The 25,672-nt window shown below is 33.9% G+C and overlaps 1 protein-coding gene across 1 annotated transcript in view; it reads left to right on the top strand.

The window, feature by feature from the left end:
* The window catches only part of SPATA17 (spermatogenesis associated 17), a 167,778-nt gene that overhangs the window by 118,344 nt on the left and 23,762 nt on the right, over positions 1-25,672 (top strand). Inside the window, exon 9 of the mRNA XM_021698447.1 lies at positions 1,220-1,355. Coding sequence (XP_021554122.1) covers positions 1,220-1,355 — 136 coding nt within the window. The remainder of the gene's footprint in view (positions 1-1,219; positions 1,356-25,672) is intronic.

Here is a 25,672-nt window from a genome sequence, read left to right as displayed (position 1 = left end):
AGGTGTTGACAAGGATATAGACTAAAGGAGACCCTTGTGCACTGTTGGTGGGAATGTAAATTGGTGCCACCACTATGGAAAATAGTATGGAGGTTCCTCAGATAATTAAAACTAGAACTACCATACGATCTAGCAGTTCCTCCTGTAGATATTTATTTGAAGAAAGCAAAAGCACTAACTCAGAAAGACATATGCACCCCCATGTTCATTGCAACATTATTTACAACAGCCGAGATATGGGTTGAAGTAAACTACATGTCCATCAGTGGATGATTAAGAAAAAGTGTTGTATACAATGGAATATAATTCAGCCATAAACAAAAATCTTGCCATTTGCAACAACATGGATGGACCTCGAAGGCATTATGCCAAGTGAAATAAGTTAGACAGAGAAAGACAAATACCATAAGAACTGACTTATATGTGGAATCAAAAAAAAATGCTGATAGATACAGAGAACAGATTGGTGGTTGCCAGAGACGTGGGGTGGTGGGTAGGTGAAATGGGGAAGGGAGTCAAAAGGTACAAAATTCAAGTTATAAAATCAGTAAATAATTCGGACATAATGTACAGATGGAGAGGTAATGTATAATGGAGACTATAATTTATAATACTGTATTGCATATTTTAAAGTTGCTAAGAGAGTAAATCTTTAAAACTTCTCATCACAAGAAAAAAGATAACTATGTATAGTGATGGATGTTAACTAGACTTGTGATGATCATTTCACAATATATACAAATATCAAATTATGTTGTATACCTGAAACTAATATAATCTTGTATGTCCATTATACCGCAATAAAAAAAAGAAAACAACTTTGAAGAAAACTCATTTCAATGAGAATTTCCTATACTGGGCCTCCTTTTCATTTTTGGATGCCATTTTTAAATTAACATTTTTATTTACACAGTAAATTTTGAATTATTTGGCATCATTAATTGATAAATTTATTCTTTAAAATTTTCTATATTTCCAAACTATTTGAGACTTATAAAAATTCTGTTAAAAAAAGTCTTAGTATCTCCTTTTGCTGAATAAGAAATGAAATTCATAAAAGTTAGTAACAGAGATAGTGGCAGAGGTTAGAGTTGAATCCAGGTATTCTGATTCCAAGCCATGTTTTATTTTCACTACGCTTTACTACTTCTCTAAATTCTAATGCCTTTAATCAAATGTCTACAGAAATAAAATTAACATCACTTAAATGTTCTTTCAGGTTTTTGCCATTTTCTTCCTACCATAAAAATAAAAAGTACATCCCATTAATGCATTCATCAAGCAAGTATGGTCCCAATTCTTATGGAAGTCAACATTTTAGAGATGAAAATCCTAAGAAGTGGATCTGTGACAAGGTAAGTTAATGCAATATTAAAAAATAATGTTCCTTTGGGAAGGCTAAACATATACACTGATTACAACAAATATAAATATTCTCATTACAGTTAACACCTTCGTGGTTATAAAATTATTTATAGCTATTTCATGTAAAGATGGCCCTGCTGACTTCTCTAGGCAGTAAGAGATTTATGTTTTTGTTTTTTAGTGTTATATGTTTTTATGTGTAATGACTCAGCTACCCAATGACCTATGGCATGCATCATGGCTTTGCCAAAGCCAACCAGGGCCAAAACTTGAATCTGTGGTCACAGAATAGTCAAGCTCTCAAGACATGGAGATCAGCACTTGATTGCTTTCTCTCAATCTCTGTGTGTTTGTGGATAGATAGACAGTAAATAAGTAGGTAGGTAGGTAGATATATAGATAGGAATAGATAGAGATATATGTGATGTGTGTATATATATATATATGAATGATATAGAAAAGAAGAAAGCAAATATTTATTGATTCCAGAGTTACATTTATTAGCATTTAGAAAAAATTTTCTGAATAGGGAAAACACCAAAGTGTCTTACACCAATGTGATGTAAAAGGAAAGTTCTTACTACATGTTAAGCCTGTTATCTAACAGAAACTATAACTTACTTATAGAAATAATTATGCAGATAAAATGATGTTGTAAGTGACATTCTGGAAAGGGGTTAAAGCCACTGAGTTCCATAGGGTATACCAGATGTGTTGGTTCTATTAATAGTCTGTCAGTGAGGATTTACTCATTTACACACAGCCTCCTTCCAAAAGGATTTAAGACACGTTACTAAAAGGTAAATACAGTAAAGGTTATATTTTAGAAATAAAAATAGGGGGAAGTGATCTTAGATGAGAACAGTGTCTGTACTCACAAAATAAAGGAAACCATTACAGCAATGGTAAGTGGTAGGAATTTCAGCTTGTGGATGGCAAAGATGAAGAGGAAAACAAAAGTTGCAGACATATCTTCATTACTCAAGAGGAAGACACATGTTAGACCCTTAAGAAAAATAATATCTTTATTTTACCAAACTCTAAGAGAAAGTCTTTTTTTAGGACATTGTAAATAGGGGATTACCGAAGGTTAGTCACTGGGGAGTAATACAGATACTTTAGAAAGTACCTTTTTCTTTTCCACCTGCTAAGTCCTCTTTCTTAAAAAAATGACCTAAAATACTAAAGAATAATTCCACATCATAAAGAATAGGTACAGTGGGTAGTTCAATTTGGCTCACTGATTGACAAACCTAAATACTGGTGACGATGTTATTCTTGGCATTTGTTTTTACCTGATATGCAACCATTCAGAATATAAGCTAAATATAATTTTTAAACTATTTAATTTCATATTTTGAATGTGCATAATGTGATCTACATCTCATTTGCTATTTGACATAAACATTTTTTGCTTTTATGCCCCCTCACCATTTTATTTAATTCAAGGAAGTGTTCGTTTCTTTAAATATAAATGATTTACCTCAGGACACTAAGCTATTTCCGAGTAAATAAGATCCTTGTGCAAATGTTTCTTTCCTAGAATAACACAGTACTTTTTGGTTTTATTTTATTTTTATTTATTTATTTTTTTTAAAGATTTATTTATTTGAGAGAGAGAATGGGATAGAGCATGAGAGGGGGGAGGGTCAGAGGGAGAAGCAGACGCCCTGCTGAGCAGGGAGCCTGATGCGGGACTCGATCCCAGAACTCCAGGGTCATGACCTGAGCTGAAGGCAGTCACTTAACCAACTGAGCCACCCAGGTGCCCTACTTTTTGGTTTTATATGACAGATTCACCTCATACATTCTAGCATATTTTAGAATATGCATCTATCTTACAGAAGTAAGCAACTTCAAGGGAATATAGAGACTTTTGGATACTCACTAACAAGAAATAAAGTTTATTTTGTTCTTTTGAAGAATCGTGTGCCCCTTCATACTTTTAGAAAGTATGCATACCTAACAAGTTAATGACAAATAGTTGTTCTTGTAGACCCCGAAGATTAAGAGAGAAAAGCATAGGGATTTTTTTAAGTCTTTTTTTTTTTTTTTTAAGATTTTATTTATTTATTTAACAGAGAGAGAGAGCACAAGCAGGGGGGAGCGGCAGGCAGAGGGAGAAGCAAGCCCTATGTGGGACTCCATCCCAGGACTCTGGGATTATGAGCTGAGCTGAAGGCAGATGCTTAACTGACTGAGCCACCCAGGTGTCCCTGGATTCTTTAAGTCTTAATAAATCATGAATCCACTTAACCCTACATAAAAGCATGTAGAAAAATACTAAATGCAAATTGAAATTCCTTTTTTCCCCACCTTCCCTCCCTTCTTTCTTATTTCTTCCTACTTTCTGATCTCTTCAAATAAATGTATTAAATAAACGAATTATTCTTCTGTGTGGCTAATGTAATCCGCACGATAGAGAGGTAGCCATTTTATTGTTTATATGTTAAATCTTACAACTATTAGACATAATTTATATTTTGATTTGATGTTAAGTCATTTGGGTGAGAATTGGGTCCAATAAAAACTTAGTTTCTTGATTACTGAAGTTGGAGGCCACAATGTATTCATTATTAGTGGAGTAAGGATAGTTTTAGGGAGGCTAGAGTTATTAAGATCAAAATATTGAAGAAGAAAGGCTGACCTGGTTTTATGCTTCTTCTGTGGGAAGATGGACTGTTTACAAACATTTAAATTATATATAACATTTAGTTGAAAGCAATAAATTGATTTCAGCCAAGAAACAGTTCCATTAAATATAGTTGGTTCCTATTCTCCACCTTTTCCATCATGTTTTAAGATTATCTACATGGAGAATTTCCTTTTCTTCTATCATCTATAAGCCTGGAGGTTATAATTTTCAAATCATTTGTTACACAGTGATAAAGGGTATCAGTTGAGAGAAAAGCAAATGTTAGATACTCTTTCTCTGATCACATTCACATCAAATCAGTTAAATATCAAATATTGTTTAAATATTTTTGTTTTATTTTTAATGCTATTGACTTGAAAAACACTGTACAAAGACATCAGAAAGTCAACAAAGGGAGAGCCAATAGTATAGTTTTTTCTTCGTAGTATGAAAATCAGTAATGAAAAATAACATATACGATTTTTCTTAAAAGCATGGAAATCTGTAATAAAAATGTAATAAAACATATCACATTTCTTTTTTTATGTAATTAGTGATGATAACTTTTAATCAACTTAAGTTATATCTTTTTTAAAATTTTTTATTGAAATTCAATTTAGTTCACATATGCTATACTATTAGTTTCAGAGGTAGAGGTCAGTAATTCATCAGTTGCATATACCCCCAGTGTTCATTGCATCAAGTGCCCTCCTTAATGTCCATCACCCAGTTACCCACCCCCCTACCCAATTCCCGTGCAGCAACCCTCAGTTTGTTTCCTAGAGTTAAGAGTCTCTTATGGTTTGTCTCCCTCTCTGTTTTCATCTTATTTTATTTTTCCTTCCCTTCCTTACTCACATTTCTCTAATCTGTTCATAAAATGCCCAAGTTGTTAGATTGTAGGCCTGTGTCTTAAATGATAAAACTTTTTAAGTTCAGGTAAATAATTTGTGTTTATAAACTCTTTACTGTGCTGATATCAATATTTAAAATAGAAAAAAAATAGAAGTGAAATTCAATAAGGAGCATATACCAGTCATTCACTATTAATTTAATCTATTTGGATAAATTTAAATGAGTTGGACAATACAAAAATTCAGTATAGTAAAAACATCCTTTTGGTTGTCAAAACATTCACATATGTTCATATTTACTGAAGCAGAAATAATAGTCTAAGGCCTTTATCTGAATTGGAATGAGTTCTCATATGCATTTTAGACAACTGATTTTACTGGAACTATTTCGTGTTTTCCCACGTTTGCAGAATTCAGGAAGAGGCTTTTCATGTTGCTAGAGCCTTTCTTCATCTGCTTATTGTAGGTGAATTACAACATTAGGGCAGCCCTTTTTTGTTATTTTCACATGCATTTTGGTCCTAAACAGGATTTCATAAGCCACAAAGCATAAAAATATCTAGTACTCCAAAGAATTAATTTAGAGAACCTAAGCATATTGCACAGAACATAAAGTTGACCTTTACCGTCTACGGCTTTTGGAATGGAGTGGGATGTGGAGCACATCATAGATTTAATGTGGCACATCGCTGTCTGCAGAAGCTTGGGTGGGACTGGGACTGCTTGCCCATGGCACCCGGTGATTGAATCTGCTGTCACCAGCATCCTGATAATAATGAACATTCAGCTTAACGACCGTGATTATGATTATCATAATTGATGTGCAAGTGCAGTGTGTGGGGATCATTACAGCTGAACTGTACAGCAGAGAAACATGCCTCAGTTATGGATAATTTTACTTTTATGCATTGATTGGGATAAAATATGCCTTTCTATTTAAACAGACCAGCTTCATATGATTTTAAGAATCTTTCTGTACATGTTGATTGATGATTATGCACTTGCTGAAAAACAGCCCCTTACAGTTGTTTGTTTTGTGTTGTTTCGTTTCATTAGTAAATGTAAACAATTAAATAATTAGGTGTAATTGAGGGAAAATATTTTGCTTATGAGGATGGCCTTCAATAATCAAGTATTCAGTTTAAGTGTTTTGGTTTTTTTTCTATGATTACCCTTGTATCAGTCTTCTTGAGGTCACTATGCTTCAGGGAAAATAATAAGTTTAAATAATTTTTATTATAGATCTGTAGATGCATTTGCATATGTGTGTATTTATATATATCTATTACGTACTTTAGAAAACTGGATGGAGCCAAATATTATTTATCAAAATAATATTAAACCTATAGAATAATGTTAAGATATGTATATTTGCCCTACCTTTGCTTTTTAACCACCCCCTTGTTTCTGATAGATTTATTATATTGTGTAGTAATTTTCAGTTATACTTTTACAAAGGATTTCTGATTTGAATTTTAGCTTGTGGATGAAAATAATATGTGCAGTGATGTATCCAAGATTTTCAGTAGATTACATCTGACTGTATTAGTTTATGATTATTAACCTAAGGGCTTAATTTGCATTTGAGTCTAAAATATTACATTTGAGTGATGAACAAACATAATGGAACACATTTTCATAAAGCCTGGTAAGCCATTAAAAAGAAAAACTTATTTTGTAACTGCAGTGAAGTCTGAGATTGAGAGATCTCTCCACCAGATTATTAGTAACTGTAGGGCGCTAAAGAGACTATGGCAAACATTTCCTTCTGAGATCTGTAAGATTTCCATCACCCCTGGTAAGGTGCTCACCCTAGATGTACAGCTGTAGATGTAGGACAGAGTCTTTGACAGCCAGAGGTTTAACAGCTTGTCTATAAAATTCTCCTTTTGGAAGTTTTTGATCCCAATATGATTCTTGAACTTTATTGAGAGTTCCTCTTTAAGTTTGCCTCTAAAAATTCAACATATGCCAGTCTTCTCTGCATAATTACTAATCTAAGATAACAAGAATTAAATTCTTCATCTGACAAAAATCTTGGAATATGTTATCTGCACTTCTCTGCAATTAAGCTCTTAACCTTAATTTAAGAAAAAAAGAACAAAACGTTAAATGCCTCAATTTATTTTGTTGTAGTTGTTGTTGGAAACTGAGTTAACACATCAGCGAAAACTTTAGGCTTCTAGACCTTTTGCCATCATTCCTAGGTATAGGATCATAACTTTAATTTATTTCTGTGACCCCCCCCTGGTGATGTCTTTATCTGACTTGGCAAAAGAGGAGGTTTCCCAGAATCAAGAGCCCCAAAATGAAGAGAAATATAGCTAGTAAATATTCTTGATGTCTTAGAAAGAGGCTGACTTTGATCTTAGAAACCATGGAAGTGTTTGAAGGATTATATGAACATGAGAGTTAGCATTAACAGTACTTACTCAAGTGTCATTTGGCTATGCCTGCAGGTTTGGCATGAAGAAGTCAAGGGGATATTTATTTGTCCTTCTAGGTGGGCCCCTATCAAACCACACTAAATAATAATGTTTGAGCGTTTCCACTGCAATGAACATTCTTACACATACATCTGTGCCCTAATGAATTCCCAAAAGTGAAATTTTTTTTTAAGATTTATTTATTTATTTTGGAGAGAGAGAGCACGCACGTGCACAAGCACAAGAGAGAGGAGCAGAGAGAGAGAGAATCTCAAGCAGACTCCCCACTGAGCATGGAGCCCCACATGGGGCTCAATCCCAGGACCCTGAGATCATGCCCTGAGCCGAAATCAGGAGTCGGCCATTTAACCAACTGAGTGACCCAGGCAATCTGGAAAGTGAAATTTCTGAGTCAGGGCTGTGATGGTTGCTTTTATGTGTCAGTTTGACTACGCATTAGTACCATTATTTAATCAAACAGTAATCTTAGTGATGCTATGAAGGTATTTTGCAGATGTGGTTAATATCTACCATAAGTTGACTATAAGCAAAGCAGATGACCCTCACTAGTGTAGGTGGGTCTGATCCAATCAGTTGAAAGCCTTAAGAGCAAAAATTGAGGTTTCTTGGAAAAGAAATCCTGCCAGAAGCCTATAATATTAATTCCTGCCTGCATTTTTAGCCTGCCAGGTTACCCTGCAGATTTGGACTTGCCTGTCTCCATAACTGCATAGTCTAATTTCTTAAAAAACTCTTGTCGGTTTGTCTGTCTATTTATCTGTCATCTTTCATCATTAGTTCTCTTTCCCTGGAGAACCATGACTGATATAGAGGGCTAGCACATTAATTTTTTTTTTCTAATTTTTTGGATTTTTCCAGGTTTATAGAGATATAATTGATGTATAATATTGTTTTAGGTCAAGGTGTACAATATAATGATTTGATACACATATACCTTATTAAATGATTACCACAACAGGATTAGTTAATACATCTGTCAGTTCATAGAATTACCTTTCTATGTGTATGTGTGTGGTGAGAACATTTAAAATATACACTCTTAGCAATGTTGGTTTTTCAGAACTTTTTCATCTTATAACTGAAATTTTCTCCCTTTGACCAATATCTCTTCATCCCCCCCCCCAATCCCTGGGTACTAATCTACTGTTTCTATGAGTTCGACTATTTTAGATTTCATATATAAATGAAATCATATAATATTTGTCTTTCTCTGACTTATTTCATCCCTCTTGTCTCAAATGGCAGAATTTCCTTTTTTATTGCTGAATAATATTCCTGTGCATGGCGGGAGTGAGTGTGTTACATTATCACATTCTCTTTATCCATTCATCTATCAGTGGACACATAGGTTAGTTCCATGTCTTGAATATTGTGAGTTAACTGCAGTGAACACAAGGGTGTATATATCTTTGAGATAGTGATTTCCTTTCCTTTAACTATGTGTCCATAAGTGGGATTGCTGGGCCATACAGTAGTTCTATTTTTAATTTTTTGAGGAACTTCATACTGTTTTCCATAATGGCTGTCGCAATTTGCATTCCCACAAACAATACGTAAGGATTCCCTTTTCTCTATGTCCTCACCAACACTTATCCCTTGTCTTTTTGATAATAGGCTAGCGTATTATTATAGCTTTTGTTATATATTGTCAAACTGCCCTAAAGAAATGTATAGTTCTAGAAGAGTGGCAGTAAATTTGTAGAGATGTGAATTAATTTTAGAATTGTTAAGAATACAAATAGTGTTAAAATTGAAAATTAATTAGATGTGGTAAAGTAAGAAAACAGGAAGTTTGCTGATTACTCCTAAGTTTCTGCAAGGGACAAACTGAATTTATAGTGATACTATTCACTGAGATTGGGAAAAGAAAAGAATCAGAATTTTGGGGGTAATTGCAGGGAAGAAATCTTGAGCTCAATCTTATACACGTTTGAGATTGAGATGACTTTGATTCGTCCAAGAAGAGATGTTAAATAAATAGCTAAATATCCATGTCTGTTGCTTGAAACAACTTGGACCAGAGTCACAAAATTGAGTGTATCTCATTCATAAATTAAATTTTGTATATTCAGTTCATAAATAATAATTGAAATCCTGACAGTGAATGAAATAGCCTAAAATAAAACATAGGATAATGAGAGGGGAACTAGAAGTTTTGAGGAATGCCAACATTTAATAGCCATTTTGGAGAGCACCTGGGTGGCTCAGTCGGTTGAGCAACTGCCTTCAGCTCAGGTCATGATCCCGGAGTCCCGGGATCAAGTCCCGCATCGGGCTCCCTGCTCGGCAGGGAGTCTGCTTCTCCCTCTGACCCTCCCCCCTCTCATGTGCTCTCTCTCTCTCATTCTCTCTCTGTCAAATAATAAATAAAATCTTTAAAAAAAAAAAATAACCATTTTGGAGTTGGACGAGCTGTAAAGGAGGTAGATAAATGTGAAGAAAACCAAAAGAATATGCTTATCGAAGAAGTCAAGGAAAGATAATGCAATAAGAAAGGAGTGATGAGCCATGGCAAATGATACTGTGAAGTTAAAGAAGGTGAGGACTGGAAAAGCCCCCTAGATTTAGCAAAATCAAAGTCATTGGTTACTTAGCAAGAGCTGACTCAGTGACAATATGGGGAACTAAGCCAGAATGGAATAATTTGAAGAGGGAGTAAAAAATAGTGGGGGGGTGGGGAGGATGGGGGGAAGGGAGAGATCGATCAAGTTAGATAGTAATTTGAATAAATTTGGCTGGAAAGGGAGAAGAGTGATTGGTAGGGCAAGGGCTATAGGGAGAAATATAGTGAAGTATCCTTTTTTTTTTAAAGATGCAAGAAGTCTAGCCTGAATAAATTTTACTGTGCTGTGTGGATATTATTATTTAACCAATTTCCTATGATTTATATTAATTTATCTTTTAAATTAGTGTTTTTGAATTTTCATATTTAGAAACAATGCTAAGGGCCAGTGCTCCTGAAGCTAAACCTTTGCCTACAAATATGTTTAAAGCACTTGTTCTCTGCCAGAGGTGATTTTGCAATTTGGGCAATGTATAAACACATTTTGGCTATCACAACTGGGTAGAAGTAGGTGGGGGTCGGTACTACAGGCATTTAGCACCCACCTTGAGGCTTTGGATTGCTAAATTTCCTATAATGCACAAGCCAGCTCCCCACAACAAAGAATTATTTGCCTAAAATGTCAGTAGTGCCACTGTTGAGAAATCTGGGGTTAAAGAGTATGCATGTTTTTAAGACTTTTGATTCATCTTCCCAAATGTCTAAACAGAAAGGGTGAACTAATTTACATGTCCAACTGGCAATTTATGTGAATTTCCATTTCTCTGCATCTCATCAACTCTATTATTTTATCATCATTAATTTTATTTTATTTTTTTGCTTGTGAACTTTTGTTCCTTGCAACTTTATATATGGATATTCTTTGATCCCTGATTTAAGGTACATTTCTTCAGAAAAGGTTGTTGTTTGTTTCTGCCAAGAGCTTAATGGAAAGAATAAATTTTGATTTGACATCCAAACCTCTGCGAGTTCAAGTTCATTCTTAGGAACTCTCAGGAAAGACTTTTTTTTTTCTCTCCACTCAACCCAGAGCCAAGAGTGAGACAGGGACATATGTCAAAGTCTCCCTAATAGGGTCTTTTTCTTTTTCTAGTTCACCTACTAGGAATGTTACTTTGTTAGGAGTGCTGGATTCATACAGAGATCTCCAGGATAACTCCCACACGCTGCTGCAGCCCAGTTGTCAATTTCTTGACCATGTACCATGTTATGCCCAGACACTAGGACTATAAATAAATCTATATCTTGGAACAAACACGACTGTTTAGCCCTCACTAGATTTGCTTTTTTTTTTTTTTTTTTTTGTCGATTCTTTCTTCCGAAGAATCCCCTTATTTTTTTCCAGGTCATCTGTGCATTGAAAAGATCTTAAAATCTTAAGTGAAATTTTAAGTGAAAGAAGCTTCCTGAACGTCTAGTTTGTTGTAGTGCCAGAGATTAAAGTAGTGACACTTTCTCTATCTCAAATGTTGGAATAACTTTTGCTAGGTAACAAACTGTCTATTAATTTTGTGCAGTTACTTTAGAGGGGAATGGTTCTTGCCTAAGATACACTTGTGAAGTTTTTCTAAATATTAAATGATCACTTATGTTTCTCTCGCTACCTTTAATATACTATAAAATGATTTAAAATTTATTCTTGTATAAGGATGATTCGGTTTTACACTTTTTACAAATAGTTGCTGAGTTTCCTTAATACCATTTACTCTACTGTTTCTTATGGTTAGCAATTCTATTATTTTTATTATTCACTTAGTTACTGTTTTATTTACTTTGGGATTTTTGTAGACTTTATATTACTTTATATTAACTCTTTTATTGTATGCACCAGACTTAGCTTTATATATTATATATTTTAAAAAATTTATCTCAATTATATGTCAAACAGGTACAGAATATCAGAATATTATTTATAAATATAATGGTACAGTGAACTCTCCACCTGCTTAGAGAAAAAATATTCCTGTTATTTTGAAGTCTTATGTGACACTCTTAATGATTCTATCCTTTCTGTTGCTAACTAGAGGTATCTACTATCCTGAATTTTTAGTAATGTCTTTGCTTTTATCTATACTTTTATTACATATATTTATATTCCCAAGCAGTAGTTAATTTTACATAATTAGGCACTTTATATAAATGTCTTTTTATAAGTGTGTGAATTATACTATGTGTTTTTTTAACAACAGTCTATACAAGATACTCACTGCATCTAGCTGCATTTCATTTTCACTGATGTAAAGTATTTCACACATGAATTTGCCACAATTTATCCGTTTTACCAGAGATGAATGTGGGTCTTTTGGTAGCCTTTTTGCTCTAATAAACCATGCTGATCTGAATGTTATATTGGTTCTTTTACATACCTTTACATACCTTTCCTATATGAAAGAAAGGTATTGCTGATTGTATATGTACATCCTTAAATTTGTTCATAAGAACATATTTTTCCAAATGTTTTACAAATTGGGTGTACAGCAAGGATATTCAGTATTCCTGCCAACATGTATTATTGTTAACTTTAACATTTTTTTGCCAGATCAGATAGGTGTAACATTACAGTTTTAAGTAGCATTTTCTTGAATTTAAAGAAGTTGTGCTTTTTTTCTGTAAGAGCACACTGTGTCTCTCAATAAAAATTAGAGGGTTTTTTTCACACAGATTCTTCACATTTGTTACCAGGTTTATTCCTAAACAAATTATATTTTACTGTTATTGTGAAAAAGTTCTTTTCTCATTTATTTTCTAACTTGCTCTTGTTATATAGTCATTTTTGTTGTGCGTATGTGTTTTTGTTAGTGTATTAGTTTATTCAGGTTGCCATAAAGTACCACAGACTGGGTGGCTTAAACAGCAGATATTTACTTTCTCACAGTTCTGGAGCTGGAAGAGCCAAGATCAAGGTGCTGCCAGGGTTGGTTTCTGGTGAGGACTCCAGCTTGTAGACAGCAGCCTTCTTGCCACTGTGTCCTCACATGGCCTCTTCTCTGGGCGTGCATGGAGAGAGAGAGAGAGGATGAGAGAGAGGGAGATTGATAGAGAAATAAATCTCTTCCCTTCTTGTGATACCAGTCCTATTGATTACATTCTGGAGTCAGAATCTCTTGTTTCAAATTACTACTCCTTGCTTTTGACAAGTTATTTGAATTCTCTGTATCTGTTTTCTCATCTGTGGAAAGGGAAAATATTTTACCTTACAGTTTGCTTTGATGACAGAATTAGGGAATCGTGTAAGTGATTTGGACTACCCAACATGGTAAACACCATACATTTTAGTTATTTTTATATATATGACCCTTTTGGTTTCTTTTCCTGTTCTGTTTTTCCATTAGTATATTTTGATCGCTAATGTTGTAATGATATCCTAAATCTCTGCAGCTCTCTGTATCATTTAAAGTTTCTCCATCATTAGCCCCATTTTCATGTGTTAACATTGTAAAAGCTATTTAGAAAGTAATAATAAAATAACATTAATAAATTGGCCGAGTCCTAGATGATTAAAAGATTAATTTGCCTTGTATTAATATGTGTATTTTCCATACTATATATATTTCATGTTTTACTATTACAAAAATTAAATATTGAAATGTAAATATATTAGATGTCTAACTTGTGCTACTTCTAAGACAAATATGTGAAAGCTTGCTATCAAGCTGAATTTTACTTACAGATAACATTTCCTATCCTTTTGTGTCTTCAGTTGATTTTTATGTCAGAATATAAAAAGCAGTACTTTAAAAATCATTTTTGGTAAATTTCCAAGTTGGTACTTAATATTGTTTTTAACCCTTACAAAAAAAGAAAAGGAAACCAGCAGTGATACAGACCATAAAAATAAAGGACAAGTCAAACACTTCTTTTCATTTTATGTTACCTTATTGTTTCATATCACTTTATATAATGTGCAGACAAGCTCAGAACTCCACTTAATCTGTTTCATACACTGGGCTTCTTACTTGAGAATTCATTTAATGAAATTATAAAAATTACTGTTTAATTTAATTTCTCTTAACATACTTAACACAGTATTTTCCAAATTATGCCTGATCAGATATATTTTCTCCCGAATATGTTATTCACAGAGTTATTTAACTAAATCTTCATATTCTAAAAGGATGCTGGAAGCCATACTACTGGACTCATTTTGAGAATTCTGTAGTTAGTAACTTGCATTATACTGGTGGCATATTGAAAATAGTGTCATTAACTCTGGATTAATCTACAAGCTATTTTTTAGGTGGCTATTATAAGGTTATCAACTCTTAGGGAAAAACTTAAATCTGCTAGCATGTTCAAAGGGTAACAAATGTGAAATATCAGATGACTAAAGAGTGGTAACTTGCTAGTCTGGACAGCAAGTGACTTTAAGGATATTTATTAAATAATATTAAGGTACAAAAATAGTGAAAATACTTCATGCTGTTGCTGGAAAGATATTAGTGTTGACCTTACTTTCTTATTAAATCTATTCCAAGAGCTATTTGCAAAGATTTTGCTCACAATTGGAATATTTAATAAAATCTAATTTTCTTCCTCTGTAATTCCTCAGTTGGAAAATGTGGTCCCTTGATGATGATCTAAGGCTTTGAAGAATAAATGGATTTCGAAGAGAAAATTAGATGGTACTTATTATGCTGTCTAACTAGCAGTGCATTGTCATTTGTCTGTTGTATTATAAATGTCTTGCTTTCCTTACCTTCTTCATTTAATCATGTAACTTACCTGTAAGCAGCATTAGAAAAAAAAGTTGCTCTATTACTCCTTCAACTGTTTTTTGTCTTTGCTTATCCCAGAGACGGCTCACACTTACGCCCAAGACAGAACACTTCAGGTACTCCCCGACCCCTGTTGTCTTCCGAATCCCTTCCACCCACACCCTCACTTGTGCCAAATCCTAGGGAGACATACTACTTTCCTCCCTCTCCCACGTGAAGTTCTGTATGACTGGCAAGTGTAGTATTTTAAAAATTAATATAAAAACCCCATTCTAGGCCAAAATTAAATTTTCTCATGGTAAATATAATTTCTGTGCATTTATTCAGTTTTTTATTGTACATTTTTCAGAGTATTTTTTGTTAATGCATCTAATTATTTGTCATTAGAAGACTGAGCCTGTCTGCCCAAATTTCTTTGCAGCTTACCAGCCTGATGCCATATATCAGGATGACATTTATTATAGCAATAATGAATGGCAAATAGCATTTGCCATATACTTTTTTCCTTCACTTTTATGTCATGCTTGTATTAAGAAAATTACTTCCATTTTATTTGTCAACATTTTCAGTAGAAATTCATTTATATTGGTAACACCTATAAACCATTAAAAAAAGACTATTTTTTAAAAGAAATACATGGAATTTGAAACCATACTGTTTGAATATGAAGCTTTGCTTACTTTATCTCTGATTTTTGAGACATGCATATTGTTTTTCTAACTGAATTCAGAAATCATCTGTCATTTTAGTTTTGACATGTAATATACATAAATAGTGTCCAAAAGATAGAAGCAATCTAATTTGCAAGTATTAATATACTTTCTAATTCTAATAGCATTAATTGAGGAGTTATAAAATACTATATGTAAAGTGTATGTTTTGTTTTTAAAATATGTTTCCATATTTGTGGCTAGCATTTACTAAATATCAAGGTATAGTGAAAATGCTAAAAATATATAAGAAAAAAAAAAGATGATAGAATGTATTAGATATATTCACGGTTAACATATATTTTTTCTCTTTACCCCAAAACATTACTGATAAAATTTCCTTGCTTTAACTTTTGACTCTCATCTTACTTATCTATAATAGACATAAATGCTTACAATAAAAAAGGGTCTCAAGTTGCATGAATCTGTCAGATTGGGAGATTTTCAGGTATCAAATGTTAAGTATTTGGTATTCTATGAAGAAATTCGTCTCAGAATATAGCTATTATATTAGTATAAAGTTATGGCTTAGTAGCATTAAAATAATCAATGGTAGCTTTAAGGTTGATTTTTGATACCATGGTAACATAAAAATAAAGTTCACTTTCAAAAAAACTTCTTTCTAAAGTGCAGTATGACTTATGGTACAGCCTCAGTAGAGTCTGCTGTGCCAAAGCAAAGAAAGCCATTTTTTTTCCAAATGTTAAATATTTTCTGGTATAAATAATCATTATTATTGTTATATATCGTGACCTCAGAGGGGATGACAGTGTACTTAGTTTTATTTTTTAATTGGTTTTTTATTAAAATATAATTAACATACAGTGTTGTATTAGTTTCAGGTGTACAGTATAATGATTCAACAGTTCTATGCATTACTCAGTGCTCCCCAGGATAGGCACTTCGTCTATTTCACCCATCCCCCCCACTCACTGCCCCTCTGCAACCAGCAGTTTGTTCTCTGTATTTAAGAGTCTGTTTTTGATTTGTCTCCTTTTTCTCTTTGTGCATTCGTTTTGTTCCTTAAATTCCACACATGAAATGATACGGTATTTGTCTTTCTCTAACTTATTTCACTTAGCATTATACCCTCCAGGACCATCCATGTTGTTGCAAGTGGCAAGATCTCTTTTTCTTTTTTATGGCTGAGTAATATTGCATTGTGTATATATGCAGATGGACACGTGGATTGCTTCCATATCTTGACTATTGTAAATAATGCTGCAATAAACAAAGAGGCACATATCTTTTAGAATTAGTGTTTTGTTTTCTTTAGGTAAATACCCAGTAGTGGAATTACTGGGTAATATGGTAATTCTATTTTTATTTTTTTGAGGAATCTCCATACTGTTTTCCACAGTGGTTGCACCAATTTGCATTCCCACCAAGACTGCATGAGGGTCCCTTTTTCTCCACATCCTCGCCAACACTTGTTATTTCTTATCTTTTTGATTCTAGCCATTCTGACAGGTATAAGGTGATATCTCATTGTGGTTTTAGTTTACATTTCCCTGATGATGGGTGATGTTGAGCATCTTTTCATGTGTCTGTTGGGTCTGTTGGCTATTTGTATGTCTTCTTGGTTTTGTTTTTAAATATTATAGTCAAAAAGTTTGTTACCTCCAGAACATGCTGCCTGAAGTACATATGCTACATGTACTCAGAGTTTGTCTGTCTTTGCCCCATTAAGTGCACAATTCCTTTCCTTCACAACTATGAACACACACCCACATACAGGAAAGACATCCCTGGGTGGGGAGGAAAGGGGAAGTAACTGAAGAACCAGCTTTCTCGTGTTGAACCTTACACATAAAAGTGATATTCCAGGGCGCCTGGGTGGCTCAGTTGGTTAGGCGACTGCCTTTGGCTCAGGTCATGATCCTGGAGTCCCTGGATCGAGTCCCGCATCGGGCTCCCTGCTCGGCAGGGAGCCTGCTTCTCCCTCTGACCCTCCCCCCTCTCATGTGCTCTCTCTCATTCTCTCTCAAATAAATAAATAAAATCTTTAAAAAAAATTAAAAAAAATAAAAAAAAAAAAAGTGATATTCCAGCGCCCGGCTAGCTCAGTCGGCAGAGCATGAGACTCTTAAAAGTGATTATTCCACACTATGACTGTTTTCTCTATGGAAGTATAATTGTTAAGTATACTTCCATTACAAGTGCATGTTACCTGGTGTGGACTTGGACTTCGGTACACAAGAGCTGTCCACTTATGTAGACTCACTAGATAACTAATATAAATCAAGTCACTAGCTTTCTTCCACTTAACCATATTTCCCTTTGTAGGAAATCATTTTACCTACCTCATTTCTTCTACTTATTTTATATGGGAAGTTTGATTTAAAGGCAGGCAAAGTGGGTTTTCAGTTTAAATCAGGAGATGACTATTTTCTTTAGAAATAATGTTAAGACTTTACATTAATACTTTGATACTTTTTTTTGACATCCGACTCTTTAGATATATAATTGAAGCTATGGGCCTTCTGTCTAAAAATAAAGTGCAAATACAAAAAAGCACGCAAAATTTATATGCCATCAATTTAATTTTATTGGAAACTAATTTCCTTCACCAAACAAATAAAACAATATGTTTTTTAGTATTTGTTTACAATTATTACTCTCAAATGACTACTTTATAAAAATGTGGAAATGAATCCAAATTTTGCAAGTAAAGAAATAAAATTGTATAAAAATGAATTTCAATGAAAACACTACCATGGTTTCACTTGAATAAAAAGTTGAAATGTTGGGGTAGCCTTTTAATGTGGCAATGCACTTCTCTGACATTAATTTTATTTCAATTTTTCTAATGACAACAAATGTTAAAAATAATAACTTACCTAGGTATGTAGTGTCAGATGGAACCAAAACTCCAGCAACTCGCTTTGTCAGAGAGCAAAGGTTGGAGTAAAGGAATAAAAAAGTTTTTCAAGAAATCTCTAGATTGAAGTCATGTCATTTCATTTCTTTTGTCCTTAAGCCTTTAAGGTTCTGTGTTTTGGAGTCAGCATCATTATAGAGTCTGTGACAGCTGAAACTGTGAATCCATGTATCCATTTTAGGGACATTGAAGTAGAAATGAATTTGAACAGAGATTTGTGATGTTTCCTAGGTGTTCAGAGATTTCTGTCTATACAGAAATAAACAAATTGTCATTTTCCACTTCAGCTTGCAAAAGCATTTCCTCCAGAATTAGAGAGTTGGCATAATTATCTTCTTCTAATCTTATTTTCCAGAGTGAAAGCTTTCTCAAAAGAATGCATGACTTTTCAGCCCCATGTATAATATAGCTGTAGTGAGTTGAAGAATAATAATAAAATTACCTAAGTAATCCAACCCATGAGTGAACTCCTTATCATATCGTTCTGACCATGACATCCTATTTCTTTCAAGTATTTTTAAACCTCTACTTAAAGTTGAATCCTTATCTTCAAGACTTTTCATTTCACATTCTGTTCTCTTCTTCTCATAAAAATGTCCGGTAAGGCTCTGGCTGTAAAGTTGACTACAGGAATATGCATGCATCAGGATTCAGGATTTGGGGGCAGCATCTTTGGCAGTAATTCATGCTTATGTTGAAAGACGTGGTCAGGATGGTATGTGGAACTGTTTTTTCATCAAAGAGCAAAACCAGATGTTTTCCCAAAGATTGCAGATACTACACCTAGTCATGAAATTTGAAGAGTTTCCTTCCAACCGAAGTTATGCTCAACAGTAAAACTGTTAAACCATTTTGAAGACAGTAAGAGAGAATCTGTGTAGTTTCCAAAAGGGGCTCACAAAATAGGATTTTTTTCTATCATGCTGTCAGCAGGAATATACCAGACCAAATCCTTAACTTGGTTGCTCTCAGATGCTGAAGGAAAATGTTAGCTCTGTCATTTACCCTATGACATGTTAGGAAATACCTATTATTTGGGAGAAAAGGAAGTATTTCTTCTATAGTATTCTTTTGTTCTAAGTCACAAATCAACATTTATGTCTTACGCCTCGTGATTTCTCCTCTGTGGTATCTGGCTTCTTCCATTTGCATTATGAGATGATTCCAGACAGAAGTCCTTGGATGGGGCAAATCAGAGTTTGGTTAATTTCCAGCCTTCTCAAATCAACCCACTTTTTATGACAAAAAGCCACATTCTATGAAGTATTTTCACAAAGGACAGAAATGTTCCAGCTCTATTTACTTCATTTTTTAATTGCAAAGTCTTCATTACTGAAGAAGTTATTCAAATTCTGTGCTATTTTGTAATCTATATCTCAAGATTCTCTGTCTATAACATTATTAAGATGAATGATTCAACACAACATTGAATATTATGTATGAACTCTAAGAGTTACTCTGGGTATATCCTCCACTGTTTAAAAATTAAATCAAGGATAAATGGTAGAGATAAATTGTGGAAGTAAAACCTTCCCCATACTGCAATACCCAAACAGAAATAATCTCTGTAATGTCTTCTGAATAGCAAATGGCTTGGCAGACTCAATTGAGATTAGTTTCTATATGCCTTTCGTATGGCTGTTTAGAACTCCTAAATCTAGCTATCTTGGCTCTGAACATGTTTTCTGAGATTTTAGGAAGAAACAGTTTGATGAAAAGATCAAAAACAACAATGTGACAAAATTGACCACAGATTTACCAGATAACAAACTGTGGTAATATGGCCAGCTAATTACGTATATATTATAGGCATGATAACATTATTTACTAACTACTTCACAGGTACTAAACAATCAGAATGGACAATAATCCCAGAGCTCCTTTCTGGGATATTTAGTAACTGTTTAACCACTGGATTGTGAGGGATGGTAGAAATAATGCTTGGGTTGCTGTTTACGGACAGTAATAGTAAAAGCATTTCCATGTGTTAATGACAGGACCATACCGAAGCATGCTGGATTTTGTTTTAACCATTCATTCCTGCCCAAGGAATGGGCACTATCTTTCTGGTCCTGTGTGTGGCTATATTCAGTCTCAGTGGCATGCACGACCTGTTGATTTCTTGTCTTACATTATCTTAACTGATTGTTGTGATTCTTTTTTTTTTTTTTAGATTTTATTTATTCATTTGAGACACAAAGATACAGAGAGAGAGAGAGAGAGAGAGAGAGAGAAAGCATGAGCAGGGAGAGAGGCAGAGGGAGACGGAGAAGCAGGCTCCTCGCTGAGCCAGGAGCCCGATGTGGGGCTCGATCCCAGGACCCTGGGATCATGACCTGAGCCGAAGGCAGATGCTTAACCATCTGAGCCACCCAGGCACCCCTGTTGTGATTCTTTTTGTGTGTGTGTGTGTGATTCTTATGATCTATTTGGATTTCATCAGTGTCCATTAATTAAGATTGTAAAAGTTGATTTAACTGCTAGTGCGTATGTTTGTATTATGATCTTATGTATGTAACTCCATAGAACCCCAGAATTGTTCTGTTCACTAAGTAGCAGAAAAACTACTCTTTGGGAAAGAAAGTTCTACATTCTCTAAATTTGTGTTGTTTGGTGTGATACCTATGTAGCTGTTGAGCTCTTGAAATGTGGCTAGTCTGAACTGAGATGTGCTATTAAGTGTAAAATACACACTGGATTTCAAAGATGTAGTACAAAAAAACAGGTAACATATTCATATTTTCATGTTAATGACATTGCATTGACAATGTTTTAGGTGTATTGACTTAAAATATCGTATTGCCATACAATTAATTTCACCTATTCCTTGTCACTATTTCTAATGTGTTTACTAAAAAATTAGAATTACTTATTTTCTATTACTACTGCTCCATATTATATATTTTCCCAATTGTTTGAGATAACAAAGATTTGATTTTAATCGAACCTATGGAAAATTCCCTCTGGAAATTCAGGTAACCATTTTTCTCTGATGTAGTTATGTTTTTTTATTTTAAAACTTTTTCACTACAATTACTACCTCACTAAACTACTTTGTTTATTCATTATAGGTCAAAGAGATAAGTTTTTTAAAAATATGTAAAGTGGAAATTTTGGGTTTAAAAATAACTATCCTAATGCAAATAAGTAATAACCCCAAGGGAATTAAAAATTAAGACTTCAGTGAAATTTTTAGTATCATTGTCTATGGGTATATACTATCAATTTTGGATCAGCTTTGCCGGTGGCCAAAGGACTAAAAGAAATTCCTTTTGTTCTAAGAAAATGGCATAGGATTTTCCTTCCTACCGTCCCTTCTAATTAGATTTCATGAATTTACATTGTGGGAAATCAGAGTATATTCCCTTAATCTAGGGATAAGATTATTGTGCTATATTTATAGTTAAAATTAATGTAGCTTTATAGGTTGCTTAAACATTTATAGTCTTACAAGATTTATAAACATATTTGGAAGATGCCACTATATGATCGTAGAAATATATGAACTCACTCGTTTGATGATCTTTACAAAGGGAAGCTATAACTTGATAAAGTTAAAGTGCATTAGCCAAACTTCTCAATATGTTAGAAACTGTTTTAAAATTCTGATATAAATAAATAGGTGTGAAAACAAGAAGAAAAATCAATCAAAAATAGCCCGGATATTAAAACTGACTTTGTGCACTAATGTGAAGCTGCCTGATTGAGTAGTGCAGTGTCAACCATATCTTTCTTCTAATGCTAAAAGTAATGCACATAGACAGAGTGACAATCACAACACAGGCTCCCATCAGCAATAATTAATCTTTTAGTTAACAGAGACTAGAAAAGCCTCTCATCAGCCTCTTCTGAAGTCTGAGGGACCCTGTTTTTTGATGTTTGCATTCTGAGGAAAATTGTCCCCACCAGTTCTAACAAATTGAAACACCAGGCTAATTATGGCAGCTAATGAAGTGTGTGGAATGGTCACAGCTTGTTGTGAAACTGTTCCTTCAGCTTGGATTAGAGTTTCATCAATCACTTTTTTAAACTGATCCAGAATTGCTTCTGCCCGGTGCTTGGCATTTTTAATGCTGTTTCTGTAATTGGTTTTTTCCCTAAAGCTTAGACTGTTGTTTGAAATATTACAGTCTCGGGACAGAACTTGAAAACTCTAGTTTATAAAAAAAAATTTATTATTAGTGATATCAGCTGATCAAGTGGTAGAAAGCTAATAAAAGACCACCAAAATAAAATTTGATATACTGTTTCAATCCTGCTAAAGGTAACAATAAAGCATATCCATGTATATCAATTTTTTCATATGTGTGTATAGTGTAACGTAGGAGAATCATAGGTGGTGGTTAGGTGACTAAAATTCCACTAAGAGTTTCTGTGAAATTAATACATAGATGGTAGTTGATTGTCAGAGAAGGATAGCTCTCCTTTTATCATTACAATGCCATTTTATAAGATGTCTCCATTTTGCATTGAGCCAAACATTTTGAAGCATTAAATTATATTGAAGTATTTTCCCATTTAAATCACTCTGCATAAACCTGGAGTTCAACTATATAAAGGTTTTTATCTTCTCTAAAAAAGGGAATCAGTCATTTTGCAGGCATGACTGCAATTTCTGTTAACAATTAAATCTCATTTTTTAATGTTGATTCATCACTAGCAACTATTGAGCACCCGCTATGTGCAGGGTACTGCTTCAATTTGTAGGACAATTCAATAAAAGATGTATGAAATTCTACTTGCATAGGTTATGTCCTTTAAAATGGTATAAAAAAACACAAAACAAAACAAACAAAGAAACATAAACGAAAAGAAAGAAAGAAAAGAAAAGAAACCACTTTTGGATGTTGTCTCTTATTGTTTCCTTTGGAGCCAGGCTATATGAGCAACAAAGTTTGTCCATGTTTCAATTCTTCCCTTTTTAGTGATAAAGTTTTTCTTAGTAAACAAACATACATTAAGAAGGGCTTTAGGTGTATTATCACTTTTAATCCCCAGAACTAACCTAGATGTTACCATTTCTATCACTATCATTTCTTCTCATTTTATAGATTACAGACTAAGAATAAGTAATGTTAATCATTGCCAAAGTCTGGGCTATTGGCCATGACACTATACTAGCTCTTTAAACTTACTTTCTCCTATCGTATGCCAGATTCTAAGATTTTATAAATTCTTTGCCGATATTTAGAAGACTTACCAGTAATCATAATATAATAGAAATATCATAGCTGGAAGTAATGTTAAAGATTATTTAGCTCCGCTTTACGAATTAAGGGAAAAATATATAATAATATAAATATAGAGAGAGACATGCATATTGTATACACATACAGAGTCACATGTATTCATACAATATTAAAATGTGTTCATTTTTTTTTAACGATTTTACTTACTTATTTACAGAGAGAGAGACAGCAAGAGAGGGAACACAAGCAGGGGGAGTGGGAGAGGGAGAAGCAGGCTTCCCGCTGAGCAGGGAGCCCGATGCAGGACTCGATCCTGGGACTCCAGGATCATGACCTGAGCCAAAGGCAGACACTTAATGACTGGGCCACCCAGGGGCCCTAAAATCTGTTAATTTTTAAAGCAAATTTTCATTGCATTTTCATGATTCTTTTACAACAGAATACTTGTTTTATGTTTAAGTGATAGAATTTTGCACTTAACCATACAATTTTTATTATGAAGCATCTACTAAACAATATGCAGAAGTGAAATAATGTGCAATATAAAGTTTCTACATATATTTGGTTACTTACCTTTCTTTCTTATTTTCAGGGATAAAGAAGGGAAAGCTTTGGGGATATCAAGAGGAAATGGTGAAAACATTTATGATAATGTGCCTCTGAGAAGAGTTTTGACTACATTTGATAAATTTTGGTGTTTATTTTCTCACTAAGGATCATATAAAATCCTTAGTTATGAAAAATTTTACATATGTCTATCTATATACATATAGTACATTGGTATATAAAGTACAGCAAAAAATACTGGTTTAAGTTTGATGGTAGGTACATGATATATATTATTTATAGCTAAAATATACATAAATGATACCATATTTTATGTATTATTTTTTTTTACTTATAAACAGTAGACATTTATTTCTCACAGTTCTGGAGGCTGCAAGTCTAAGATCAAGGCTCCGGCATGCTTGCCTTCTGGTGAGGGCCATTTGCCTGGTTCATAGCTGGTGCCTTCTTGCTGTGCACTCACATGTTGGAAGGGGCTAGGGATCTCTGTGGGGTTTTTTTGTTTGTTTGTTTTTGTTTGTTTTTTTTTTTACTTTATGTATTCTTTTGAAACTCTATTTTTTCCCACTTCTGACTTTATATTCAGTGATTTTGTTAAGTTTATCAATAATAACATCTGTAGATATTTCTCTACATGTAAATTCATGTTTTCTGTAAAATAAAATTTTATTTCTTCTCAGTCATTTCTGATATCAAGTGAATACTTACATTATTTTTTCAATAATCATGATGCCTTATCATACTTTATCATATTAAAGACATTTTGTTGCTGTTTTAAGAGATGACTTTTTAAAATCATAATAGAGGGGCGCCTGGGTGGCTCAGGTTAAGTGACTGCCTTCGGCTCAGGTCATGATTCTGGGGTCCTGGGATCAAGCCCGGCATCGGCCTCCCTGCTCAGTGGGAAGTCTGCTTCTCCCTCTCCCACTGCCCTTGCTTGTGTTCTTCTCTTGCTTTGTCTCTCTCTGTCAAATAAGTAAATAAAATCTTTAAAAAAAAAATCATAATAGTTACTAAACTTTATCATAGGTGTCTTCTCCATCTATAAGATGATCACATGATTTCTTTATTATTGTAGTCAATTATATTGTTAGTTTTTTTTAATGTTAACCCAATCTTCTTTTTTTATGTTAATCATCATACATTACATCATTAGTTTTTGATGTAGTGCTCCATGATTCATTGTTTGCGTATAACACCCAGTGCTCCATGCAGAATGAGCCCTCTTTAATACCCATCACCAGGCTAACCCATCCCCCCACCCCTCTCCCCTCTAGAACCCTCATTTTGTTTCTCAGAGTCCATAGTCTCTCATGGTTCGTCTCCCCCTCCGATTTCCCCTCCCTTCATTCTTCCCCTCCTGCTATCTTCTTCTTTTTTTTTTAACATATAATGTATTATTTGTTTCAGAGGTACAGGTCTGTGATTCAACAGTCTTACACAATTCACAGCGCTCACCATCGCACATACCCTCCCCAATGTCTTATCACCCAGCCACCGCATCCCTCCCACCGCCCACCACTCTAGCAACCCTCAGTTTGTTTCCTGAGATTAAGAATTCCTCATATCAGTGAGGTCATATGATACATGTCTTTCTCTGATTGACTTATTTCACTCAGCATAATACCCTCCAGTCCCATCCACGTCGTTGCAAATGGCAAGATTTCATTCCTTTTGATGGCTGCATAATATTCCATTGTATATATATATATATATATATATATATATATATATATATATATATAT

The sequence above is a fragment of the Neomonachus schauinslandi genome, chromosome 6, assembly GCF_002201575.2.
Source record: "Neomonachus schauinslandi chromosome 6, ASM220157v2, whole genome shotgun sequence".
NCBI classification, from domain to species: domain Eukaryota; kingdom Metazoa; phylum Chordata; class Mammalia; order Carnivora; family Phocidae; genus Neomonachus; species Neomonachus schauinslandi.
Note: the sequence above shows the minus strand (reverse complement) of the source record. Positions and strands in the feature narration are given on the sequence as shown.